The 26,581-nt window shown below is 41.0% G+C and overlaps 1 protein-coding gene across 3 annotated transcripts in view; it reads left to right on the plus strand.

Annotated features, from left to right (window-relative positions):
* TMEM245 (transmembrane protein 245) overlaps positions 1-26,581 on the plus strand; it is a 120,320-nt gene that overhangs the window by 67,247 nt on the left and 26,492 nt on the right. For all 3 annotated transcript variants that reach the window (XM_084620643.1, XM_084620645.1, XM_084620644.1), the window contains 2 exons: positions 8,172-8,294; positions 23,610-23,755. In XM_084620643.1, the coding sequence (XP_084476769.1) occupies positions 8,172-8,294; positions 23,610-23,755 (269 nt within the window). The remainder of the gene's footprint in view (positions 1-8,171; positions 8,295-23,609; positions 23,756-26,581) is intronic.

Below are 26,581 nucleotides of genomic sequence, written 5' to 3' on the forward strand. Positions count from 1 at the left end.
AGGAAATAAATCATGTGTATAGTTACAAATCGAAATATTTTAGCTTAGTTGAAAAATTCTAATGTGGCAAAAACAGAGTTAAAAGGTTTTTGATAAGACTAACAATTCAATGTTTGACTCAAAGCAACTATTTTTTTGTTTAAAAATTCAGTTTGTGTAGGTCATAGTTGAAGGAAATATCGATCAAGAGGTTGAGAGGCCGGTTCCTTAGTCTCGTTTTTCCAAATTATTATTCATTGTTTTGAAAGCAGCTTATTCTTTCTTTGTGGAAGTTCTGTGAAGAATGAAATTAATATTTTACACTTTGTGGTTCCCTGAATTAATTGCACTGGTCCTCTCACCTCCTTGAAGGAAAAAAAATATAACATCGAAACCAGTCCATACTGAAAAAACTGACTTACACTCAAATGGTCCATTCAGTCAGGAATGGTTAATGTACAGAATCGCTACTACAGTGCAGGCACTTCTTAAGTTCTTGACTTGTTCACTATAAAACAAACAAAAAAAATCTTTACATTATTGTTGAGCTATCTCAGAAAATAAGTTCTCTACTAACCTTCAGCATTTCTTGTGGAGGTAATTTAAACTAACACTTCCCTGGAGGCACCTCTTGCCATGGACTAGTAGGTATGTATTTGTTCCTTATACCTTGTGCTTCTAAAGATGTTACAGTTTTGACTCCTGAATATGGAGCAGGATGAAGTAACTCAAGGGAAAGTTACTTCAGTGAACCTTTTATCACTTTACAGAAATGATTTGTTTAACCCTTTCTTTAAATTGACTTATGCATGCATGAGGCACATTTCTTTGAACTTGCCTTTCATAAATAAAAATGCATGGCACAATTTTTTTTATTTGTTTTTTAAATCCATGTGCAATTTCCCACCTAGCAAGACAAGTGGAGAAGGAAACACACTTGAAGGTGCTACTCATGTCACTTAATGCATTGCTGAAAAGTGCTTGGATACCATGGTGATGGGGGTGCTACAATAACCTCAATACAATAGAGTGACCATGAACTTAATGCAGAAGAGGATAAATATTTTCAAGGGCTGAAACCTAAAAATAAGGATTTTTTTTTTTTAAGAAAATATCCATAGTTTCCAGCTACATCAATTTATTTTCTTTTCAGTTTTGGTTTTGCAGTAGGAAAAAGAAAACCTCTCAATTGACTTGCTTTCCTGTTTGTAGCCATGAACTCACAATTTATCCTCAGTTATAGGAAACACCTGTCCCTTCTCTCCACACTCATGTCCTTTATGATGTACTGTAGACGGTTGAACGTAGTGTAAATTCTAAATGTGTCCTTTCTGGGCAGCATTCCCTTGCGGGCTCCTGTGTACACGACCCCTTGCATAAATATTATTCACTCTGATGTTGCAAATTAAAATAGATGAAAATGTGATTGTGTGCCACTAGAGCATTGATACTTGGACATCATAAACATTTTTGTTTCTTTAAGGCCAGTATTACTGAGGTAAGGATGTTGACTTAACTTAGTATGCAGCAGTACTTTTGAGATATTAAAGGTTTTGAGGCAGGTAATGAAAACATTTTATTTAGCTAGTGATTAATTATTCAGTAGCAGAAGAGTTTTGCTAGGGAAGCTAGGAACTCACAAGCAGACTAAATGAATTGCCAAGGAGCAGCAGCCGTCGCTTAAACTTTTTCTTCTTTGAGATGATCTCTGCATTGTCAAAGTTTTAGGCTGCAGCCCAGCTTTGAAAACTTATGGTAAGCCAGCACTAACCTGGGACTTGTAAGTGTGCAGTAGAGCACTAATGCTAACAGTAACAGTAAATTCCTAAACAACAAACCTATAATTCTTATTATAATACAAACCATTTTAAGAAAAGAAGGGGGGGGGGGGAAGAGAACTGGCTTTCTATGATTATGTCTACGCTGCAGTTAGACACCCACAGCTGGCCTTGTGCCAGTTGACACAGGCTCACAGAGCTGCGGCTGTGGAGCCGTTTTAATTACGGTGTAGATGGACCCTCAAACTTCTCAGGATTCTAGAGCCTGAGCCCCAGTGTCTGCACCACAGTTAAACAGCCCTGAGCCCAAGTCAGCTGGCCTGGGCCAGCCACAGGTTTTTAATTGCAGCGTAGACATGCTCTAAAAGGTCCCAAAGCTCTGCAGATAAGACTGGGCACATCCTAAAGGTGTAAATATACAGATGCTATGTTGTCAAACTCTATTTAGTAGTAAGTAACCTTACTTTCTCACCCATTGGAGTCCTAATGAGTATTCATCCTCTTTGGTAAGAGACGGGACAATAGCCCTAAAAGCAGAAAAGACACTTACAGGGTATGTAAATGATTTAGGAGCATTAGTTGTAGCTCATTCTGTTACTTGCTGAGAAGACTACCATACTAGTCCCCCAAATGTACAATTCAGAGGAAGAGATGTACTACAACTGGAAGTTCAGTATGCTTCTTTATTTATAATGCACGTTGGTATAACATCAACTTGTTAGCTGAATGGTAGTATAATACTAAATGTAGCTCAGAAGGACTAGTATACTTCATGAAATTTCATATGCCTGGCTTAAAAATTTGACCTTTATAGTTGTTGATTACATTTTAAATATAGACTGCTCTTAAATATTGAACAAAGAAGGTTCTTTATTTAAAGCGAGAACTTGCTACTTTAATCTGTATTACCAAAATCTTTAAGATAAGAGAAAATTTACAGAATGGCCGAAGTCTCATTTTTCAAAAGCAGCTTAAGAGCTTTAGAGCCTGAGTTTCCATGGTGTTTCAACCTTGAGCTGTACCCTGTATTCAGGAGTAGAAGTAGTAGCACAGACCCATTTTCCAGTGATTCGTTTGTTGTAAGGTAAGTAAAAATCGCTGTTTGTAGTCCTACCCCTTCACACCATTGATATGGAGAGGGGGGAGGTTCTGATTCCTGCCTCAGGTTCTGTACCCTATTTCTATAAGACAGTTTGTCAGACAAATGGTCCCTGCTTATTAAATATATAGCCAGATGGTTAAGATTCAACCTCTGAAAAAGGGAAATCCTCGCTTCTTTTTCTGAATTATTCACAGAGAAGAGACACTCCTGGTCTGTTTTCTTTTTTTTTTTTTTCTTTTAAATTCATGCTGGGATCTTTGAGAGTAAAATGGCCCTTCCTAAACCTATGAATAAACACTTGAAGCTTTCCAGGTGATGTGTGAGACCTGGCTCATATCTCCTTAGATTCGATCCTCTTGCTGCTTTCACAAAGTCATCCATCATTACACTAGCAGTTAGTATCTTCTTAAAGATATCCTGGTCAGGAAGACAGAGGGCACACTCTATTAAAACTTTCAGTAAGCTTCACCTAATTAGGATTCTTTAGCTATGTTTTTTTGCAATTCAAGAGCCTGAGTGGTATATATGTCCCAACTTGAGTTGGGCTCTACAGTCCAATTCTAATTGTCCAAAGGATACCTCAAGTTGTTAAATACCCTGATGTCTGTTGTGGCCCTGAAAACTGTTGCTAAGGAATTGTCCAGTTTTACAGTTCATATGAACTGTTCTTCAGTAATAATCCAAAGGTCCCTCTGGCTTTGTCCATGGTAAAGTGACTTTTCTATGAGTTAATGTTTCTCTCTCTTTAAGGGCTGTCACCTTTCGAGGCGTAAGGTAGATACCAGCCCTTCAGCATAACTTTTTGAAGTTTGAGAATGAGGAAAACAATCTCTCTCCCAGCATAATTGTCAAAGGGATATTTGTCCTGATGGAAGATTATCTGTGCTTTTTCTCAAAATTTAAATGGAGAAAATGAGATATGAAAGTACTCCAAATCTCACTGTCAAAACTGTTTCAACCCTTGGGTCAGCAATCCAGATCTTGCAGAATAGGGAAGTCTTAATTCTACTGGTGTCAGCTGGCTTTCCTGAAGGAAGAAGTCTTATTTAGTCCTGCAGAATTGAACTGTTATCAGCCAAGACAAATGGTCACTATAGACTTACTGTCCCCAACTTCCCCCGGGGCAGTTTTACATTTTCCTTCTACGTTTTGCTTTCATTTACAGCATAATATATCTATAGCAGTATTTTGCACCAAGTCCAACACCTGGTTTCTACCATAAACCTCCTTTTGCCATTATTTCTAAATTTAGAGTATGATGTAAAATAGCTTGGGGGAGAGGGTTGAATTTCTATTAAATAACTCTAATTAAATAACTCTAACTCTCATTTTGGGAGTTTATTAATTGGGTATGAATATACACAGTGGGTTCTGACTTGGTGTACTAGTCCCTGCCTGGGGAAAAAATTATTTAAGCTTCTATATAGGTTTTTATGCCATGGACATCACTATAGTACAGGGGTCAGCCGAGTCTTCATTTATTCATTTTAATGTAAGGTTTCACGTGCCAGTAATACATTTTAACGTTTTTAGAAGGTCTCTCTCTAGAAGTCTATACTATGTAACTAAACTATTGTTATATGTAAAGTAAATGAGGATTTTAAAATGTTTAAGAAGCTTTATTTAAAATTAAATTAAAATGCAGATCTTATCAGTTTAGTGCAGTGGTTCTTAATCAAGGGTGCACGCACCCCCTGGGCGTGCATGATGCCCTTTCTGGGGGTGCAAGACGTGAGATTTTTTTTAGAAGGTAAATCATCAAAAACACAAATTAAGCACAGACACATAAGTACAACTACTTTGTTTTATCAAACCTCTGTATTTATTAACATTATACATTTTTTAACAATTACTGTAATATACAAACAAAGTTTTTACGTTTTCAAGTTTTTAAGTTAATCGTAGTGTAATTTTTGAAAAGGGGTGAGAGAACATATTTTGAGAACTCCAAACCATCAGTGGGCTGGGTGGGGCTGGGTGTACTGTATTAAATTGCTCCCCATAGGAATGTCCTACTCACGGTGTACTACTTACGGCTGCCAGTCCTGATGCTCTTGAGTGTCATGGTAAGGGGATGGAGAACAAGGGTGGTTGGATAGACGCGGGAGTCTGGGGGGCCTGTCGGGGGTGTGGATAGGGGTCGGGGGAGTCAGGGGACAGGGAGCAGGGGGGCTTGGATGGAGGGGTTGGCTCCCGGGAGGTGGTGGTCAGGAGACAAGGAGCAGGGCAGGGGGTTGTATGGGTGGAGGGTTCTGAGGGGGACAGTCAGGAGGAAGGGGGTCCTGGGAGGGGGTGGTCAAGGACAAGGAGTGGGGGAGGTTGGATGGGTCAGGGTTTATGAGGGGGGCAGTCAGGGGGCGGGAAGTTTGGGGAGGCACAGCCTTCCCTACCCAGCTATAGTGTATTAAGTTTCTCCCCGTAGGAATGTGCTAGTTACCATGTACTACTTACGGCTGCCAGTCCTGGTGCTCCGCAAGTAGCACATTCCTACGGGGAGAAATTTAATGCACTACACCAGCAAACAGAACCCCAGACCAGTGGCGGCCTGAGCAGCTCAGCCCGCTGCCGGTCTGGGGTTCCGTCCGCCGGCTCCTGCCAGCTGGGGTCCCAGCCACTGGCCCCGCTCAGCCCACTGCCGGCCTGGGGTTTCATTCACCCAGGCCGACAGCGGGCTGAGCGGGGGCGGCAGCCGGGACCCCGGCTGGCAGTAGCGTGCCACTAAAAATGGGCTCATGTGCGGCTAGTTGCCGACCCCTGCTATAGTATATGATGGCCTTCCGGGAGTGCATAAAATGTGACTAATATCTACCATGTGTTTGTACTCTTCCTTGCCCCAGGGAGAGAAGTGTGCAGTGGAGTAATTTTGTTTTGGAATTTTTTATACAATATATTTAGCAATGTGTTGCAATATGTTAGAGAAGGCAAGATCAAAGAAATGTGCTTTGCAGTTAGAGCAGAAGGTGGTGAGGTTTGTGATAGGTCTTGTGGGAGTTAATGCCATGATATTGGGCTGGCCTTAGAAAGTGCTCTGTTCTTCTGCACAGACAAGCTTTATGCTTATTGTGGAAAGTTCCACTGTGACAGAGGAGCGCAGCTGTCAATCACGGTCTTCATCTTGATACCCTGGGCCCAAGCCATTGAACACCTTGAATTTAATTTGATACTCTCTGGGAAGTCAGTGTAGGAAGCAGAAGACAGGTTTGATGTATTCTCAATAGCCAGTGTTGGTGAAGTGACATTCTGTAACAGACTGTGTACCAGTTAGCTTGTTCTGAAGGCTTCATGCCCAGGTATATTAAAGTGTTGTAGTCCAGTCAAGAGTTGACGAAGTTGTGAATAACTTCATGTACTGTGTATAAGTATTGAGAGTCAGACCAATTGCATAGCTAAATTTTTCATTTTATGACTAATCAGTAACTAGGTGAGTGAAAATTATTAATGCTGAAACTACATTTTCTAGTAACTATTATTTATGTTTTAAAATCTCTTTTTTCAACCCTATTAGTTCTTTTCCTCACCTGACTTGTAATTTCATCATGCACTGCAGAGTTTGATGCAGTTTTGGATCGAAATGTGACAATCTTCAATAGCATTACAGCCGCTACTCTGCATTTCTTGATCTTTTCATTTTACACCAGTGTCCTCCTTTGCTTACCTCTACTTCCTCTAATTTCCAGCATCTGACCTCTTTGCAGGCAAGGCAAAAGAAGCCATTGTCCAACAGCCAAAGACAACCAAAAATTGTCTATTTAATACAAGATATTTATTTCAGAGTAACAGCCGTGTTAGTCTGTATTCGCAAAAAGAAAAGGAGTACTTGTGGCACCTTAGAGACTAACCAATTTATTTGAGCATGAGCTTTCGTGAGCTACAGCTCACTTCATCGGATGCCACATGCTCAAATAAATTGGTTAGTCTCTAAGGTGCCACAAGTACTCCTTTTCTTTTTACAAGATATTTAGTTTTCTGTTTTGCCAGACAAGCTGCTGGCATCCACTTAAAAACCCTGATAGCACTGATGGACTAATGCCTCTGACCTAAAAATGAAAATCGACGTCCCACCTAAATTTCCTGTTACCAAATCCAGGTTAACTGGGTGCTTTTCTTGACTTAGCCTGCTACTTTGTTGAATGGCTTCTGTCTTAACATTCTTTACTCTGACATTCTATTTACCTCTGAGTGTTGAAGTAATCCTTCAGTATAAACTCATTTGCACATTTACAATGGTAAACTCAGTCTGCTTTCTTTAGCCTCTGTGGCATATCCTGCATCTGTTACTGCTCATTCTTGCATTTGAAAGTTCTTACCTTGATTACTGCAATTCCTTTTTTAGAGCCTCCCAAAAACTCTTTTTTCAAATGTGAGTATTAGTGCTTCCATTCCCTGTGCATGCACACTAATGAACTCTCTATCCTTCACTGTATCCTTACCAACTTCAGTGTCGACTGAAAAATTGCTGTCCTTCTCTTCAAAATTCCTACCTTTGTCATAGTTATTCAGTTTATTTCCTCTCAGTTTTGCCTTCTGAACTTCCCTCCTTTTTTTGGACTTCACTGCCACTGAGCAAGCTAATTGGAACAACCTGTTTGTACTAAGTGCATCACTTTTTTTGAACCAATCATTCCCATGCTACCTGCAACTAGTAAGCAGTCAGCCAGTTGTCCCAAAATAGCACTTACTGATTTTGTATTATGGATTATAGGTTACTGTCCACACCTAATCTAATTTATTAATGTACCTTTACACAAAATCATAACTTCTGTATTGAGTTAATTGTGTGAACAAGTTAGAAAATTAAATAGCCCCAATTAATATGGAACTTCTTTTTAACCCTGTGTTGAAGAAAATTACAGTATTTGATTTGAATTTAGCTTTGTAATGTTACTGCAACATGTTTTCTGACTTAACTGCCCTACCTACTTTTGAGGGAAGGATGAGATCTTTTTCTTTCCGCAAAGTTCACTGATTGTAATGAAACTAGCAGCAATAAACAGAAAATAGCACTGCCTTCCTAGTAAGAATGGATGTCTTCACACAGTCTTTTGTATCAGAATTATGCTATTTTATTAGAATTGTCAAAAAAAATCCATTAAAACATTTTTGATGGAAAATAGCTTTTTGACAAAAGGGATGTTTTTATGAAAAATTGTTTTAAATGAAAAATCTTAGATTTTTGTCAAAACCAAAAACTGTCTTGATTAAAACAGAATTATTCTTTGCAGGTTTGTTGAAGGGAGAAATCATTTTCTGACCAGGTCTATATTTTAGATAATTTTAGTCAAAGTAGTGACTTACTTTCTTTTCCTTGCCAGATTCTGGAGTCCTTGTGGATAGTGATGAGTCGTAATGTGAGCCTACTCTTCACCACAGTAACAACATTAGTGACAATCCTCTTCTATAGTGGGACAGCCCTTCTCAATTTTGTGCTCTCACTGGTAAGTAGCATGCACTGGACAGTTTATACTATTCATTTTACATCCCTCTAAGTTGATGTAAACAAGGAGCTTTCACCAGGGATTTTAGGGATATCAATTCATCTTTAGAACACAGAAGGAAGGATTTAAAGGAACACATTAAATATTAGTGAATTCTTGTTCACAGATCAGACTGGATTTTTTTTAAAGTGCTTTTGTTTTGACCATGTGCATGTGTGGATAGCAAATATGTGATATGGTGTGATATAGTATAAAGGTTCTCACAGCATGAGTTTTTGGGATAACCATTTTGCCCGTTCATAAGTAATGCAGGTCATCCTGTACTCTCAATGATAAATGCCTACATCCTCTGCTGCAGCTATAATACACTCAACCTGAGGAAGGATGGAGGTAGAGTGGCGTACTTGCCTGATCCTGGGGCCAGTTCAGTCCTTGGCACTACTTAAAATAGCTTGGAAGCTCCTGACTATTACACTGAAGGCGTTCAAAGCTCCTATGTGCTATTCTAGAAACTGGAAAATGCCAGCGTGTAGGGATGTCCTTGTCAAACTCTCTCTCATAGAAGTATCCCCTGCTGGGGGAGTCAGAGGGAAAAAGTGTAATTTTACTTGGACAGGGTGTGTATCAGGGAGGTGATTGATCCAGTTTTGCAGATGCTTTGTGCCAGCAGAGTGGTGCAAAGCAGTTAAAATGATCCAAAATCTTTTTTTAAAACCATTAAGTATTCTGCATATGCCACATATACTTAAAATATTTTAGAGTTTTCAGTGTTTCAGAAACTTTCACTGAAATTGTTTGTGTCCTGCTGTCTGAAAAGCTGTTTTATCTCCATTACCAAGAGTCCAACTACTGTATGGGGTTTATAGCAAAAGGAATATTAAAACTAACGCCTCTCAAAAGTCCTTTAAATATGATCTAAAATAGCTTTTAAAATTAATACAAATGCCATGACTTGGGACCTTCTAGGCTTAGGAACAAGAACACTCTCTCTCTCTCTTCCCCTCCCCCCCCCCCCATTGGGAAATTGGCAGTCTCCCCTTTCCTGTTTTATAAAGCTCCTATTTCTAGACTTTTAGAATTCTGAAAGATTAGACCTTAATCCTATCACTGGTTTATATTTTAATATTGCCTATCCTGAACTTGGAGCCAGAATAATTTGCCGGTAGGGGGAGTGGGAATTCTACCGTTTGGGGGAGGGAAAAGGAAGGAACGCTTATCTGACAATTTTTTAAGAAAAAGGGCATCTGTTAGAACATGATTAGGGAGTTAGAATAAGTCCCAGATTGGACTGGTGGGCAGAGTATAGGTATGGCAATCAAAAGCTAATGCTAGATATAATTTAACATGAACATCAAGACCTATGCAAAGTACTTCCTTAGAAAAAAAATCAAATGCTCAGCTGCAAAATGGGGAATAACTGGCTAGGTGGTAGTACTGCCTCATATGTAAGACACAGAAGGCAGCTGTCCTGCTTTATGCAGCTCTGGTGAGGCTACAGATAAAAGGTTTAGAAAATCCGACCTATGAAGAAGGGTTAATAAAACTGAGTATGTTTCGTCTTCAGTCTTTCTCAAGGGGACCTGTTAAGTCTTCAGAGAGGTTAAGGGCTATTATAAAGAGCTCTGTGACCAGTTGTTCTCCATGTCCACTGAAGATAGGACAAAAAGTTATGGGCTTAATCTCTGTAGCAAGGGAGATTTAGGTTATATATTAGGAAAAACTTTTTAACTTTAAGGGTAGTTATGTAATGGATTAGAATTCCAAGGGAGGTTGTGGAATCCCCATCACTGGAGGTTAAGAAATGGTTAGACAAATACCTGTCATGGATGGTCTAGATCAGTGGTCACCAACTGGTAGATCGCAATTGACTGGTAGATCGTGGAGCCTCTGGCAGTCGATTGCCATCTCAGTCTAGGGTTGCCAACTCTCCTGCAACCATCCCTGCCTGCCCTGGCTCCGCACCGCTACCGGTAGCAGCCAGCATGTTTCTGCAGCTCCTGGGGATAGGGAGTAGCGAGTCTCTGCGTGCTGCCCTTACCTGCAGGCACCACCCCTGCAGTTCCCATTGGCCTGGAACGGGGAACTGCAGCCAATGGGAGCTGGGGGAGGAGGTGTGTGCCTGCAGATGGGGGCAGCGCACAGAGCCACCTGCCCTGCCCCGCCCCACCCCACCCCACCCCACCTCCAGGAGCTGCTGCCGGACATGCCGGCCACTTTGGGGAATGGTGCAGAGCCAGGGCAGGCAGGGAGCCTGCCTTAGTCCTGCTGTGCCGCTGCCCAGGAGCTGCTTGAAGTAATCAGCATCCGGCTGGAGCCTGAACCCGTCTGGCACTCCAACCCCCTGCTCCAGCTCTGAACCCTCTCCTGCAGCCCAACCTGCAGCCCTGAGCCCCCCGCCACACCTACCTCCCCCCCAGAGCCCACACCCCCTCCTGCACCCCGTCCCAGCCCCTTCCCAGAGCCTGCACCCCAACCCTTTGCCCAAGCCCTGAGTCCCCTCCCAGAGCCTGCACCCTGAACCCCCTCCTGCACCAACTCCGTCACAGAGCCTGCACCGTGAACCTTCTCCTGCACCCCAACCCACTGCCCCAGGTTCAGCTTGGAGCCCCTCCCACACTCCAAAGCCTTCGGCCCCAGCCCAGAGCCCACACCTCCTCCTGCACCCCAACCACTTGTCCCAGCCCGGTGAAAGTGAGTGAGGGTTGGGGAAAGCAAGAGATGGAGTGGGCAGGGCCTCGGAGAAGGGGTGGGACAATGGTGTTTGGATTTGTGTGATTATTGTTGTTTCTACGTTTTCTTTGAGGTAGATCGTGGGTTGTACTTAAATTCAAAAAGTGATCTTGTGCTTAAAAAGGTTGGAGACCACTGGTCTAGATATACTTGGTCCTGCCTCAGATTCCACGGGCTAGACTTGGTGACATCTGGAAATCTTTTCCAGCCATATTATTATTATTATTACCTCCACGTATGTGAATAGTGTGATGTGAAAAGGTTTTATTGGTATGAGTTTAGGAAGGTCAATTTACTTACGTAAGCATGTTTTATATAGGTCATTTTTAAATGAGTATAGCTAACATAACTTTTATATGCATAGATTGTAATCTTTCAGAATCCTTTTAACCTTGTTGAAAAACTTGGTCTGACAGGGTGTCCGCTTATTTTGCTTACAGTTCTTTCTAAAATCTGGTATTGTCAGTTTTTCCAAAGTACGTCTCCGAACAAAGGCATTGTTCTAAGTTGGGTAAAATTATTGTAGGGAATTGTAAGCAAAACTGCTGAATACACAATTACTGTTTTATGTTGCATTCATTAAGGAAGTATTTTCAATTAATGAGTTTTATTTACCAAAATGATTTTTTCATTGCAATATGCTTATTAGATTTGTGTATTCTTTAACACTAGTGCACATACTGAAATAGTGGTTTGATACGTACTTTTAAAAAAGCTCTTGTTTTTAATGAAAGGTATCCCTTTGTTTTTTGTGTGTGTGCATGTGGGACTTAGTTTTTTAAAGATTCTTTTGATTCTAAATCTGATAGCCACAGCTGTGTGGAGTAGTTACTAATGTTAGAGGTGATTTTTTTTCTTTCCATTGCAGCTGTGTATTGACAGCTGCTACTTTTAAATAACTTAATGGCTGGAACAGAGCCCGAGGCTTGTGATCACCTAGATCTCAGACACTGAGAGAGCTTGTGTCAAGGACTCTGGCCTGAGTGAGTTTTTTAATCTAAACAAACACTGACCTTGGAAACATGATTGAAATCCTGGTGGTGTTTTTGTTGTGTGGTGTTTCAAAATATTTGTTTTGAATAATTGGAAGAAAGTGAAGGCCTACTGCCAGATTAACTTCAGCAGTTAATGGAGACAGTGAGAAGAGGAGACGAGATCTTTTCACATTTGTTTGGATAACTAAAATTGCATAACTTAAATCAAATGCTAATTTGGGGCAATTGTGTGGGTTCTCAATCACACAGGTAAAATATAAGAGTGGGCTATGAGGATTTCTTAGCTGAATTGCTACCTTAAGTTCCAGACAAATGACTTTTACATCTATTTGTAGTTATGTTGTTCTGCAGTTGTCCCTTACTTCAACTGAGGGAGAAAAGCATAGAAAATAGATATGTGTAAATAATTATTTACATTTCTTCCTGGGTCTAATATTTTACCCATAATGAAACACTGAAAGCAGTTTCTGTGGGCTAGTGAGATTACATTAGAAATAAAAATATTTAAAGATGAAGAGAGCCTGATGAATAGGTCTTCACAGTTCTTAAAGACCACATCTCCACCCTATCCCTGCATTGCCCCTCTTTCCCCCCCCCCCCCCCGGGAGAGGGAGGTATTTCTGATATCTTATACTATCTTCTTTGCTTTCATTTGTGTAAATCTTTCACAAACATTCTTGCACAAAAGGGGGAACATAACTTTTATGGTATAGTGGATCAAATTTTTAATTTAAACTCAAACCTTAAGTTCTCCTAATAGTTTTTACTGTGTCTTTTACCATCTTCTTATAACCATAAACAATTTTAAAAAGAGGAAAAAGGGCATCCTTAGCATAAGCAGTAAATCTGTCCATTGAGCCTGGTACACAGGGATCTAAACAGTCTGTTCACTGGGACAGTTATTAAAATGAACATGTTAGTTGTCATTCTGAGAACTCTGGAGAGCTGGTTTTGTTGGATTTAAATGATCTTTCCTAGCAAAACATCAGCTGAACTACCATCCAGATGATGATTTTTCTTTCAAAATAACGTGGAATTTTGCTGGGAATAATGGAACACTTTCCACTTGTCTCTTCATGTGCTTGTTTTCTAATGTAGTAAGTCTGAGAAGTGCAATATATTAAGGCATGTAGTAAGTGATAACTCTTACAGCTTTTGCAGCTTTCAAGTTTCATTCCCTATCATGTATATCAGACAGGGTATCAGTAATCTTGCATCAGTTCCTCTTCCTTGGGTTTGCACGAGGAGTCCTTACAACTTCTTTCCATGTATACTAGGTCATATTAATATCCAGTTTGTGAATATTAGGTGTGAGGTTTTTCTGTAACCCCTGAGGCTCAGAACCTATATTCTGAGTGATATGGATATGTTGAACCCTGACTTGGTTCTCTAAAGTTTCCAGTTTTCTCTCCAATAACATTGTTTTTTAATAAGTAATTTTATAAGTGTGGATGTCTCTTTTGCAATTTCCTTTATTACATTAAGCTCAAATTCAGTGTGCCCTATTCTCTACTCCTTTTGTGGAAACACTTGAAATTCAAAGGTTGACAGCTTCACGGAAACTCACTATTTTCTAGTGAGGAAACAGATTTTTGTAGAGATCCCATCTTATGTGCAGCGCCAAGATAATTTCTTCCTACAATATTTCAGAATACCCTTTCACTTCAGCCAGTGGTTCAGAGAGGAAGATTTTACCAAATGCACTGTGCTACTACTCCTGGCTTGAGAAGTCTGAGCCATCTGATTTCCACTTATTTCCTCCTATTTTCTGCTTACCCCTACTGTTAGCCATCGGAGGCAGCTATTCCCCTCAGTGGTGGTGTCAAGGCTGATTCCCCACTCTGGCATTTTGAGTGTGGAAGGTGGGGGCCCGCAAGGATTCTAAAACTTAATACTGGCCACTCCAGGCTTGTATTAAACTCCCAAGGTTACAGCTTTTCTCTGACCTTGGATGGATAGATGTTGCTGCCACCCAAGTGCAAAAACCCCTTTGAACACCCAGGAAGGCGCTCTTGGGAATTCCTTCCTGTGGGGTACCCTCAAGCCCTTTCACTTCTGTTTCCGGGGAAGAGCTGAGAAAGAAAACAAAGGAAATCAGCTGTTGCCACCAGCTAATTAAACAAACCTCTTAAGGACACACAAATCCAATCCTGTTCTTAAAAAAGGTAAATGTTGTTAAAAACAAAAAGAAAGAAAATACATCTGGAATTTAGGCTTTTTGCTAGGTTTTAAAAAGAACAGTTACAAGGATTAAGTATCAAGAGAGCTTCTTGAGGTCCATCTTAAAGTTACAAGCAAAACAAAAGCACCTGGAGTTAGCACAGAGGAGTCCACAAGCCATAAAGAAATAAAAAGAAATAAACCTAACCGCATCTTTCTAGACATTTCCTGATCTACTTACATATCTGGGGTTTTAAATTAGTAGTTTCTAGGTATGATCTGATGATTTTCCATACCTCACCCAAAGCTTCTTACAGCATTGCTGCTCTGTCCCCCTCTTCCCTGGAGAACAGACAGACAAAAGGGACGTTTTTTCCCAATTTTAAAAGTTTTAGCCTGTCCATTGGCTCCCTTGGTTAGGTGCCCACTCCCTTCCTTTTACCTATGGACTTGGTAATGCTTTACAGGTAAAGCAAGTAGAGAACAGCTAAGAAGAGGGGTTTTATAGCTAACTGGCTGGCTGGGTGCCCATAAAATGGAGCTATCCCCTCCCCCTTATTTATCACAGGTGGACACTTAGAGTTTATTTCCTCTCTGCAATGGGCACATCACCCAGAAATTTATATTGTTTTTTTTAACATCTGTTTTGAAAACAGAGATGTTCAGTTGAAGCTCTTCCTCCTAGATAAGTCTGAGGCCTAAGACCTTTTAAAGCAGGCTCCTTCTGGGTCCAAGCAGTCCTCTGAAAAAAGTGCCTCAGCAGTAATTTCCTGTGTCTCAACTTCCAGGGCTCATGCTTAATCAAAGCCTTCTACGGATCCTTTTGTCATTCCCTCCTCCCATCCAGAAAAGGGGAGATATCAGCTCCTCTCATCCAAGGAGCATAGATGCAGATCTTCATCTAAATTGAAAGAGACATCTCCACTTTCAACTTGAAAAGAGGACACCAGAAGGCCTCAACAAGGGTCCCTCTGGTGTCTGCAAAAACACTGAAGTTAGACCTCAGAATGACTTCATCAGCATCCATCTGTCTTGGATATAGAGTCTGAAGTATTACCTCATGGGTTTGCTCTAGTGCTGATAGGGCTGTTTGTTCTGGTACCGATCGCTTCGGCACCACTCACCCTGGTACTAACTATATATGGTTTCTTCTTGGCACCTGTGTCATCAGGGCCAAGCTTTACAATGCTAGGGGTTTGGTTATATTGATCTTATCTGAATTATCTTTGCTTTCTGTCTCAATTAAGATTACTGAACTGCTACTGCAAGCTTTGTTACTGGGTCCGTCCTCTGCCCTGGTGCGGCATCTCCCCACCTGCATCCCTCAGACTCCTTTTAGATCTGCTCTACCTCTGCCAAAAGAGTATTCATACTCTCCTTCCTCTGATATTGGTGTGGACGGATCACCTTCCTGTTCCTCCTCAGTGTATAATCCTTAATATTCTGATAAAGATTCCAGGGCTACGAGTTGTGGCATACACAGGGAATGGCCTCCCTCCTGGTACATGATACTGTCATGATTCTGCTTCTTGGCTTTGCTGGGCATCTTGGTGTGTGCGTGAGGCAAGGAGACCCAGTTCCTCTGTGGCATGTAGAACTTTACCACAGGAATTGCTCAGAACTCAACTATAGCAACCCTTATCTCTCTGTGGTGGAGACTATGCAAATTGAACTTTCAGAAGAGGGGCAGTGACTGCAGTTATCCTCTGATGTGATTCTAACACATATGTTGTCATCATTGCCAAATGAAGCTGTTATGCTATCCACTTACCTCACCACCTGACAACAGGGCATTCTAAGACTAACTTTGCAGGATGGCAGAAGCACTGGAGATTCCTGAAGGCCATCCAGGCTCACAAATTTGGGGGCATTTTACACTCTTCTTTACTTTAAAGACACACACTGTCTGTCAGTGGAGCCTTTTAGAACCTGCTTAGCTCCTCTGGAAAATCCCAGCATCTATACCCCTGACTTCAAAAGGACAGATAAGATACCTAGTTCCCTTCTATGGGATTTGAGTACTTCTTTCTACATCTTTCACTGGGTTCTTTGGTTATAGCAGCTCACAAGAGAATGAGACAACAGGCCTCAAAGTTAACTTAAAGAAACTGAGCCAAAAGAGACTAGAAAGAGCTACTCTGCAACTCAGAATAGCTAATTACCAAGCTCTCCTTTCAAAAATGTGATTATTTTAACTGGTACAAGGTATCAGAGTTTTTAGATTAGATTCTAGAATCTAAAGAGGAACAATCATTGATCCAGGAGGGTCAATTTACAAAGTATTTTAGTAGATTGACTCATCGGATACCACAGCTAGGTCAATGGCAACTACAATTATCATGCCTCATGTATCCTGGCTGCAGTCATCTAGGTTAACGAGAGAAATTCTGAATGCAATCAAGAATCTCCCTTTTTTGTAAGGAATCAATTTTCCTTTCTGATGCCACTGATGATGCAATATGTTAAGATTCTCAAGCTTCACTGAGATCTTTAACCACTTACACTGCTCATCCCAGAAGGAAAAAACCAAATCAGATGAAGATCCCATTCTCAGTCATATTAGTGACCAGCCAAATCATCCAGGAAGAGGTAGAAATTCCAGATGAGGAGGCAGCCGTCTACTGTTACTGCCACCACTACAAGAACAATGCTATCTTCCAAGCAGTCAGTTTGATAATCATGTTGAGAGCAGCTGGGAACAACTCGTAAAGGATCTCTATCACTTCCTTACCCCATATGGAGATTGGTGGTGGTTTTTGTTTTTTATTTTCAGGTAGCCTGGAACAAGATGACATCAGAGCACTGGGTTTTGTGTGCTACACAAATCGGTTATTTGATCGAGTTCCAGGAGTTTCCCATCTCTTTGGAGGGACTGCTCTCATCAGACACTATTCTATCAAGCTGTACAGTTCCTCCTTATGCTTGGAGTAAGGGAAGAGAGTTTTTTAATTCACAGAGAAGAGTATTTACTCTTGTTACTGTCTAGTTCTCAAGAATGTATGCAGTGTTGTAGCTGTGTTGGTCCCAGGGAGACAAGGTGTCTGAAGTAATATCTTTTTTTGGACCAACTTCTGTTGGTGAGACAGATGAGCCTTCACAGAGCTCTTCTTCACATCTGGGAAACTAGCCCAAGTAAATAAGTTCAAAATGGGGCACCAACCTGACTTCTCGGGAACTAAAGAGCTCTGAACACATTCATCTGTCAGTGCATATTCAGAATGGTGACCCTTGCTAAAATAATCTATACCTTGGATCTTCTAGACTGGTTTGCAGCTCTGAATCTGCAGGATGTATATTTCCATCCCACCAGCACACAAGGACATAATTGTAATTTTGTAGTTGGGAAGGCACATTATCAGTCTGCAGCCCCAAAAGTCTGGCTGACTTTGCGTTTGTTGTTTACAAGAATGGTTGAAGTCCACTTACCAATCCAAACAGACATCATATATAGACATGGAAATACAGATTCCACAAGGATCACACTGCCTGGATGCTGTTAGACTGTCTTAGTAAGGACTTTTTCTAGAGATGTGCAGAATATCTTAATACAAAGTGGAAAAGGTTCAACAAGATCTGTTTATGCAAGTGGAAAAGTTTGTCTGGTCATCTCAGGGCATTTTGTCTCCATCTCACACAGTTTCTTCATATGTTCACATACAAGTTATATTTAAGGATTCAGATATCTCGATCAGTTCACTCCAGATTCACGTAGCAGCAATATCTGCAAGTCATCCAACATATTCAAGATCATAATTTTTTTTTCTCATCCAGCAGTGGTCAAGTTTCTCAAGGTTCTGACTCATGTATTTTCACTAGTGGGGGAACCACCCACCTGTCTCTGGAATATTGTCCTCCAGGGGTTAATGCAGTGGTGCCCACATTTTTCCTGTTGCATCCTCTCTTACCAGTAATTGAATGTGTCCATGCTTCCCCTCCATTTCTGCACAATTGGCTTAGCAGAGGGGCTGTGACTGGGGCCGGAGCAGGGCTGCAGCTGGGGCTCCTTCCCCACCCCCTGTGGGAGCTGACCCAGGCCCTGTTGTGCACCCCTCCCCAGTGTTCCTCTGTGCCTTCCGGGGGGGGGGGCACCCCACAGTTTGAGGGCCACTGGGTTTATGGGTCCTTCATTTGAACCCTTAGCTACCTGTTCTGTGTTGCATCTTTCTATGAAGATGGTGCTCTCAGTAACAATCACTTCAGAAATGAGTTGACCAGAATGGCAACTTATTAAGAAATATTTACTCTTACAGATTTAGATAATGAAACTGAAGTGAATCTTGTAACTCACATGTAGCATACCACTTTCAGAAATCCAACAAAACAGCTCTGCGTTAAGGTCTCAGCAAGACTGTAGTTCTTTGCCTCTCAAACACTTAAACTTTTTTGTTTTTGCAAGAGAACTCTCTGAAAGTCAGATAACACCTTCATTTTACATTAAAACCTCAAGTGTTTATGTTCAAATAGACCAATTGTCTTCATTTAACTCGATATTGCTCTGGGTGTCTCAGCAATTCAACCTAGCACAAACAGGAACAGCTCCTCTTTAGTTGTATTCTCTTAAACCAGGGCTGAATCTGGCCCTGTAATCAGTGACACATGTTGGTAGCTACCAGTGTGGTGCTTTGCTCTTGTTCAATGATACGTCGGCTGCCTGCGTGTTCCCTCTGCGTGCTGACCCAGCTCTATGCAGATAGCTAACACAGCAGACCCCGAGAGAACCCCCAAAACCCACAGACTCTAGTAAGATACGAAGGAACCCGAGCCAGATTTATTGTCAAATGAAGCACAGTAATAGTTCCCTATAGACTTTATAGGGCATACTACGAATTTGTGCTCCCTGGCAATGGACACAGCTCAGTCAGCGGCAGGACACTTCACTGCCCCCTAGGCTGGACACATCAGAACGATGTGCGCTCCCTAACCTACTTTTATACAGTTGCAGAACAGATTACTTTTCATAGTTTAAATGAATTTATTCATTATGTTGTCCTTTTGACCCTGTCTTTAAGATGCACCTGCCTGTTCCTTGTGTTTATGGAGTGTTCTGATGCTGTCTTGACACAAGTTCCTTTCATTAGCACTTACGTGTGTGTGCACGTGCTTCTAACAATCTTTTCTTGTTAACTTCTGTGAGTGGGACCTGCCTTTGGCTCACAGCCCAGCTTTGCTTAACACTGCCTGGAAGTACTTTGGTTCAGGCTTCAGGCCTCAGACTGGGCCTCTGATACAAGAGTTTGTTTCAGGGCCTTCTCTTACTACAACACAGGCTCGCTCTGTTTTGTTAGTGTTTTAAGTAGGATTGAATTTACACATTTTCTGTAGATGAACAGTGAATAAAGTTGGTTCAGCTCATGTTTTTACTGCAGAAAAGGAAGATAAAAGTGCCATTGGTCCAAAGGAGACCTGCAGTTCTGTTGGGGGAATATGGAAATTTTCAACACATTTTTTAATATGTCAGCAATAAAGCCCCCGGACAGACAATAACTCAGTGAACGGCAGGGATAGTAATGTTTCCCAATGTACAGAGCTGTCTCACACACAATTAAACTACATTGATATATAGTTCTAGGCTATATATTTTAGCACAGAATTTTCTCACCAGTCACTTTTCTTTTTAGGTGCAGTCCTTTGGTGCCTCAGTTATGACTTAGAAGTTTAATTTTTGCATATAGTTTAATTTTTAAATTAAGAAATCACTAAGTGCCTTGTAAAATGCAAAGAATGGCTTAACCGGTTATCTTCAGTGGCCTCCCTCTTCTTTTGTTGACCCACAATTGAAGTTAATAGAGCCTTGCATTGCTTCCTCACTAGAGGCTAAGGTGATTCTGAAATTTTCCAAAACATACTCAAGCTTACTTAAGATCTAGTAATGGACAAAGGGGACTGCATGCCTTAATGTTGCATGTAATGTTGGGACTATTCTGCTTGTGGGAGGAGGGGGCAAGTCAGTTATATTTAATTTAGTATTTATCTTGTGATTCCTGGCATTACTTTGCACAATGTGTTCTCTTTTTTCAAAATTTAATTGCACATTCATAGAAATGGAGTTGTTGGAGTGTGATGCTCTAATTACATGCATTTGCACTTGATATTAATTAAATGATCAGCTCAAATAAATGAGCTGTATGTCTGTGTATCATTTAGTTCAACTAACTCCCTGCTTCCACTCTTACTTCTTCAAGATAGGAGAGGGTCCTCAGATGCTGCTGCATTGTTGCTCCCTAGGAAAGGGAAGCCCCTGCTGCCATTCCAAATAGGGGAAGAGGCTATGGTGTGAGGGTGGTGCCATGCAGACTGAGCTAAAATTGTCCTGTGCGATAGTGCACCTAGGGCTTCAGGCTGTAATCCAGTCCTGCACACTTTGCGTTCCAAGTGGGAACGAGTTCTGCCGGCAGCTCGTCAGTTCAGACCTGTGCTGCCCTATTATATTCCTGTGGCTCGCTTTCAAAAATAATCAAGGGCAGTCCTAACCATCCAGGAGAGCTCTTGTCCTGCTTTCTAACTCCCCCTTTCATGAGTAGCAGTGTGGCTTATGTGGTGAAAGCAGCACAGAAAGAGATGCTCTGGCAAAACAAGGCTAATGCAATCCTTGGATGTATAAATGAAGGAGTAGTGAAGAGTAGTGGGGAGTTGATTTTTATCTCTGAGTACAGTATTGATGACACCAATGCTGGAATACTGCACCCAGTTCTGGTGTCCACATTTGAAAAAGGATGTTGAAAAACTGGAGAGGGTGTAGAAAAGAGCCACACAAATTATTTGAGTTCTGGAAAAAATGCCTTATAGTTGCTGTAAAATCCCCAAATTTATCCACTCCTTCCACATGTGGTGCTGCCCTTATCTTCTCCATAACCAATTCCCTAAGCCCTCACCCTTAACTTGTAGTTTTTGCTACCTAATCTTTGGTGTTACCCTCTTTCATTTTCTATTTATCTGTGTTCTAAGACGCATATCTAAGGTGAGTGTTCTATGTTGACTTGTAAGACTTTTTCCTGCGATCACCTTGTGGTCCTTTATATCTTTTGTTTTCTTCTAGGAATCCTGAAAAATAGTCAGTCTGGCTCCCACTCTTGTTGGTAATAAGCTGTTTCTCTCTTTTTGTAAAGAATGTGTTGGATACTACTAGGTCATGAGCTTGTATCAGGTGCAATATGCTTTCTTCTTTGTCATGTAAAGTTCCGTAGCCCTGGCCACCATGTTGTCTGCTATATCCATGCCTGTCTCTTCCAGCATGTCCATTTAAGTAGGTGCCGATAATTATTTCCTCATTTTCTGGAATTTTTTGAAGAGCATTGTCTTACATCTTCCAGAGAGTTGGCTTCTCATCCTCCGCACAGTCAGACTAAGAAGCATTTAGCAATCCACCTTCAAAAGCCAGCTTGACCGTCATTAACCTGTCACAGATTCTATTTATTGTCACCACTCTTTCCTTTATTTTACCATTGAGCTATGGCTACTGTTTCTTGAGTTGGAAGTCCCACAGTAAATTGTTTTGTATCCTTCTCCAGTATGTTTTGCCTTTTTCACTTTCCATTTTGTTTCCAAGATACATGCTATCTGTACTCTCCACCTCTTCAGTGTTTCCTAGCTCCGTGTTACAGCCAGTTAGTAGACCAGCATTCCAATGTGCCAGTCTGATCTTCGATTTCTGGGCTAGAAACTGCATGCTTCTGAAGTTACACTGTAACCCTCACCTACAACACTTGGCCAAGAGGCACCGTGCATCATTTCTAGAGAATACTCTTGTATTGTTTTGATTTATTTGAGGACTCACTGTCAGTTTATGGCAAATTTTTACATCTGGCTGCCAACCTAACGCAAGCCCGCCTCCTTTTTCTATCAGGCTTGGTACTGGCAATGATGATGGATATATTGGAGAGTGCTAAACTAGTTGTGGGTGAATCAAAAGAGAGAGCCTTTATTCAAAAAGCAGCTTGGTGTTGGAGTAAAGTAGAGATGAAGTGGTAAAAGATGAGAGAAAAAAAACTCTGGCGAAGTAGTAGGAACAAACAAGAGGTGGAGGAATAGTAGTATGTAAAGAAATTGCCCAGGAACGTAGTTACAAAAGCGAAAGCAAAGGTTTTGGAGAAATTTTACATAAGACTTAGAACAAAGGTGGGGGAAAAGGGAATGTATAGACTGGTGAAAGCACAAGACAGAAGTACCAAACATGTAAAGGAAGTGAGGTTGGTGTTGACTGTTGACAGTCACATAAAGGATTGATGGAAAAGGTATTTTGAACAGCTTTTAAAAGAAGAAAATCCAAGAGACTAATGCTATTCTGTGCTCTACTGCACCAAAGTTCATCTTCTATCAAACCAGATGAAGCTGCAAGTGCTCTAAAAGAAATTAAAAATAAGGCTGAGGTTCAAACAGAATCGCTACTGAGGCATAGAAAAAGCTTGGAATAGAAGATATCCCTCTGCTGGCATTCTTGTACAGCTCCATCGTGTGATGGGAAAAGATACTAAATACATGGAGGAAAAGGACCTTGGTACCAAGATGCAAGGAAAAAGATGGTTGCTATTGATCTGAAAAGACCTTTGACAGAGTTCCAAGACAAGTCATCTGGTAGTGTATGAGGGAGAAAATGGTACCAGAACTTTGTGTGGGTTGTTCAAGCCACATATATAGGTGCTATATCAATATTCAGAACTTCTGGTGGTGAAACAGACAAACTCTTGGTAAAGGTGGGAGTGTGTCAGGGATCAACACTGAAGTTTCTCTTGTTTATCCTTGTCCTGGATACCCTCAAGGAATATACAGAAGGAGGCATCTTGATGCATGCTGTTGCAGGTATCGTTCTGTGCAGTGGGGAGAAAGATAGGTAGTCTAGAAGAGGATTTTGATAACTGGAGCGATATGAGCTCAAAATAAGCAGAGGAAAAACAGAGCGTATGGTATGTAATTTCAATATTGTGAACACTGAAGACTTATTCTTGAAACTAGATGGGCAGACTGTTACAGAAAACACATAGTTTCAAGTATCTGGGTTCCAGAATCTTGGAACATGGGGAAACGGAGGACAAAATTAGAACTAGGATAATAAAATGTCTCACTCAAATGATAAGAGGTGTAATATGTGACAGAAAGATGCCACTAAGATTAAAAGGGAAAGTCTGACTGATTCTCTGGGAGCTCTTCCAAACTAAGATGCAATAAAAGACTGGTGCCTCTGCACTGGGGGAAAAAAATTAAAAATGATTGCTTGGAACTCTTTCAGGTAACTGTCAAATCCCTTTTTCAAAGGCAAGATTTACTTTTAGATGTGCCATCTGTATGACCTGCAATGCATTTCTCTAAGTCTGTGTGTCCAATAGCATTTTTTGCATTTCCCAATTATGTTAAATGATCTGAAACATATTTGCATCCTATTATCTGCGTAGTGTTTAATGCTTTTTTTCCTTTCAAATTGTGTTTTGTTTTACAGGTGATTTTCCTGACCACGCTGTTTTATCTGTTAAGTTCCAGTGATGAGTACTACAAACCAGTGAAGTGGGTGATTAGCTTGACACCTTTGTCGCAGCCAGGCCCATCCTCAAATATAGTTGGCCAGTCTGTGGAAGAGGCCATAAGGTATGATGATGCTTTCTCACTAGCTGTGGCAAACCATTTTTTTTGTGAGACTGACATATTTTTGTTGTATGAATATTGAATAATTTTAGTTTAGTTTAATTTTAACTGTTCATGTTAAGGATGTGCAGTTGTGGCTGCTCATATTTCAAGGACTTAGTGTATGTTAATAACAGACCAGTGTGTCCCTGTTGGGATGAGGCAGAGAAGAAAATCTTGATCCAGATTGTTCCACACTAAACGTGCCACCTTTGTCTCTTCCCTTTCCCCTCCTAAAAAACCCCTTCAATTGTTGGAACTTTTGAAAAATACATTTTACTGAGACATTTTATAATACAACTGTTTTTAATTTCACAGTTACTTATTTTGTGATAATTAACTAAAGATGTTTCTAGATATCCTCTTACAGTAGCAGCTTACAAACATTAGTATAGTTGACTATTTGCTTTTCATCCCATGGCATGAGGGAACAGAGCAGCCATAGTGGCAGAGACTAGCTTCTTCGCTTTTTTTGATTTGGGCTGTCTGCATTTCATTAGGTTACTAAGTAGAGCTGCACTAAGTAAACTCATCCTGTTTGCAATCCTGCTTCTGTGCTTTAGTGCCTGGCCAGTTTCTCCCAAGTTGTCTTTCCATGACCCCATACATTTATATAGCATCTTTGATTCCACAGTGGCAGAGACTAGCTTCTTTGCTTTGTTGATTTGGGCTGTGGGCATACTCTTAGCTGCAAAGTGCTATTCAGCAAAGAATTTAAGTTTCACTTTGTAGACCCATATCACAGATAATGCAATGGATTGGATCAGTATATAGGAAAACAATGAACTGGAGGGGATGGAAACTAAGGGAGGAGAGAAGTAAAGCCAGAGAAGCAAGGTGTAGGGAAGGAAAGAGACAACAGGCATCAGCGGTAGATAAAGCAGAGCCAACGATTGGGAAGTATAAGGGGATGCTGGCCTGCCTTGCTGACAAAGACTTTATTTTGAAGATGCAAGAAGTCAAATTTGACTTTAAAAGAATGCAGATATAAAGATATGCAGAAGTGTGTGCTGTCAGGTCTCTTTAGTCTACCCTTGTTCCCTAATCCCTGTATGTGTCTCTTTTCCTACCTTCGCTCTGTTAATCTAAATTGTACCCTGAATGTTAAGTTGCACACACATCTACAGAGTTTGACATAACACTGAGGGTATATCTATACTACAATGGTCCAGTGATGTGCCAATGTAGTGCTGTAGCGTAGCTGCTGCTTGCATTGATGGAAGGGTTTTTTTCTGTCGAGATTGTTAATCCACCTGTCCAAAAGACAGTAGCTAGGTTGGGAGAAGAACTCTTCCATTGACTTGGCTGCCTCTACACAGGGGGTTAGGTTGACCTAACTACGGTGCTCAGGGACATTTTCCACAGCATTGGGCAGCATAGCTATGTCAGTATAATTTTTAAGTATAGACTGCGCCTGATATGGGATCCTCATGCCAGAACATATACTTCAGGAATTATTTTGGGGCAGTTCTATGGCCTTTGTTATTCAGATCAGACTTGATGATCACAGTGGTCCCTTTTGGCCTTGGAATCAATATGGGATACATTAGCTGCAGCCTTAAGATGGAATAAATACAGTGGGTTATGTAGAACAGCAAAAAGGAGAATGAAAGGACTTACTATTTTTGAGATAATATGGTTTCCATAAGGCAGTTTTTGCTGAACTTAATGACCAATTTCTTGAGGACTAATGGTCAGAATAGACTAATGGTGGGGACTTCTCTTGAATTATTACGGCTAGTGTGGTTTGATGCTTATTGTTACATGTATATCTGATCATTGTTTGTCAGATCTCATGCCATTTGGAAAAAAATTATGATTCTGTCAGTTCATCAGGCTGCCTGCAGGAAAATTGCTTGTTTGTCACAGTGTGGCAAGTATCTTGTCTTAAAAAAAAAAAAAAAAAATTAAAATAAATCAGTTTTTCCCAGATTCTGACCTTGAAGGAGAGTAATAAGCTAAAACTGCATGTGCATCTGATATGGCTTATATATTAAATCTATAGATACAATTTTGTCATGGTAAAATGGTTCATAATTCATAGCACAGTCTTGGTAAGAAATAGATAATTTCACACTCTAATAATGGGAACCTTGTGTGTACCCTGCTGCTGCATGTTAACAGTTTTAGTTTGCTTTGATCTAGTCCTCTTTGAAATGTGATTAGATCATAGAATCATAGAATATCAGGGTTGGAAGGGACCTCAGGAGGTCATCTAGTCCAACCCCCTGCTCAAAGCAGGACCAATCCCCAATTAAATCATCCCAGCCAGGGCTTTGTCAAGCCTGACCTTAAAAACTTCTAAGGAAGGAGATTCTACCACCTCCCTAGGTAACGCATTCCAGTGTTTCACCACCCTCCTAGTGGAAAAGTTTTTCCTAATATCCAATCTAAACCTCCCCCACTGCAACTTGAGACCATTACTCCTTGTCCTGTCCTCTTCTACCACTGAGAATAGTCTAGAACCATCCTCTCTGGAACCACCTCTCAGGTAGTTGAAAGCAGCTACCAAATCCCCCCTCATTCTTCTCTTCTGCAGACTAAACAATCCCAGTTCCCTCAGCCTCTCCTCATAAGTCATGTGTTCCAGACCCCTAATCATTTGTGTTGCCCTTCGCTGGACTGTCTCCAATTTATCCATATCCTTCTTGTAGTGTGGGGCCCAAAACTGGACACAGTACTCCAGATGAGGCCTCACCAATGTCGAATAGAGGGGAACGATCATGTCCCTCGATCTGCTCGCTATGCCCCTACTTATACATCCCAAAATGCCATTGGCCTTCTTGGCAA

This window comes from Lepidochelys olivacea (genome assembly GCF_965140295.1).
Source record: "Lepidochelys olivacea isolate rLepOli2 genome assembly, chromosome: 2".
Lineage (NCBI taxonomy): Eukaryota > Metazoa > Chordata > Testudines > Cheloniidae > Lepidochelys > Lepidochelys olivacea.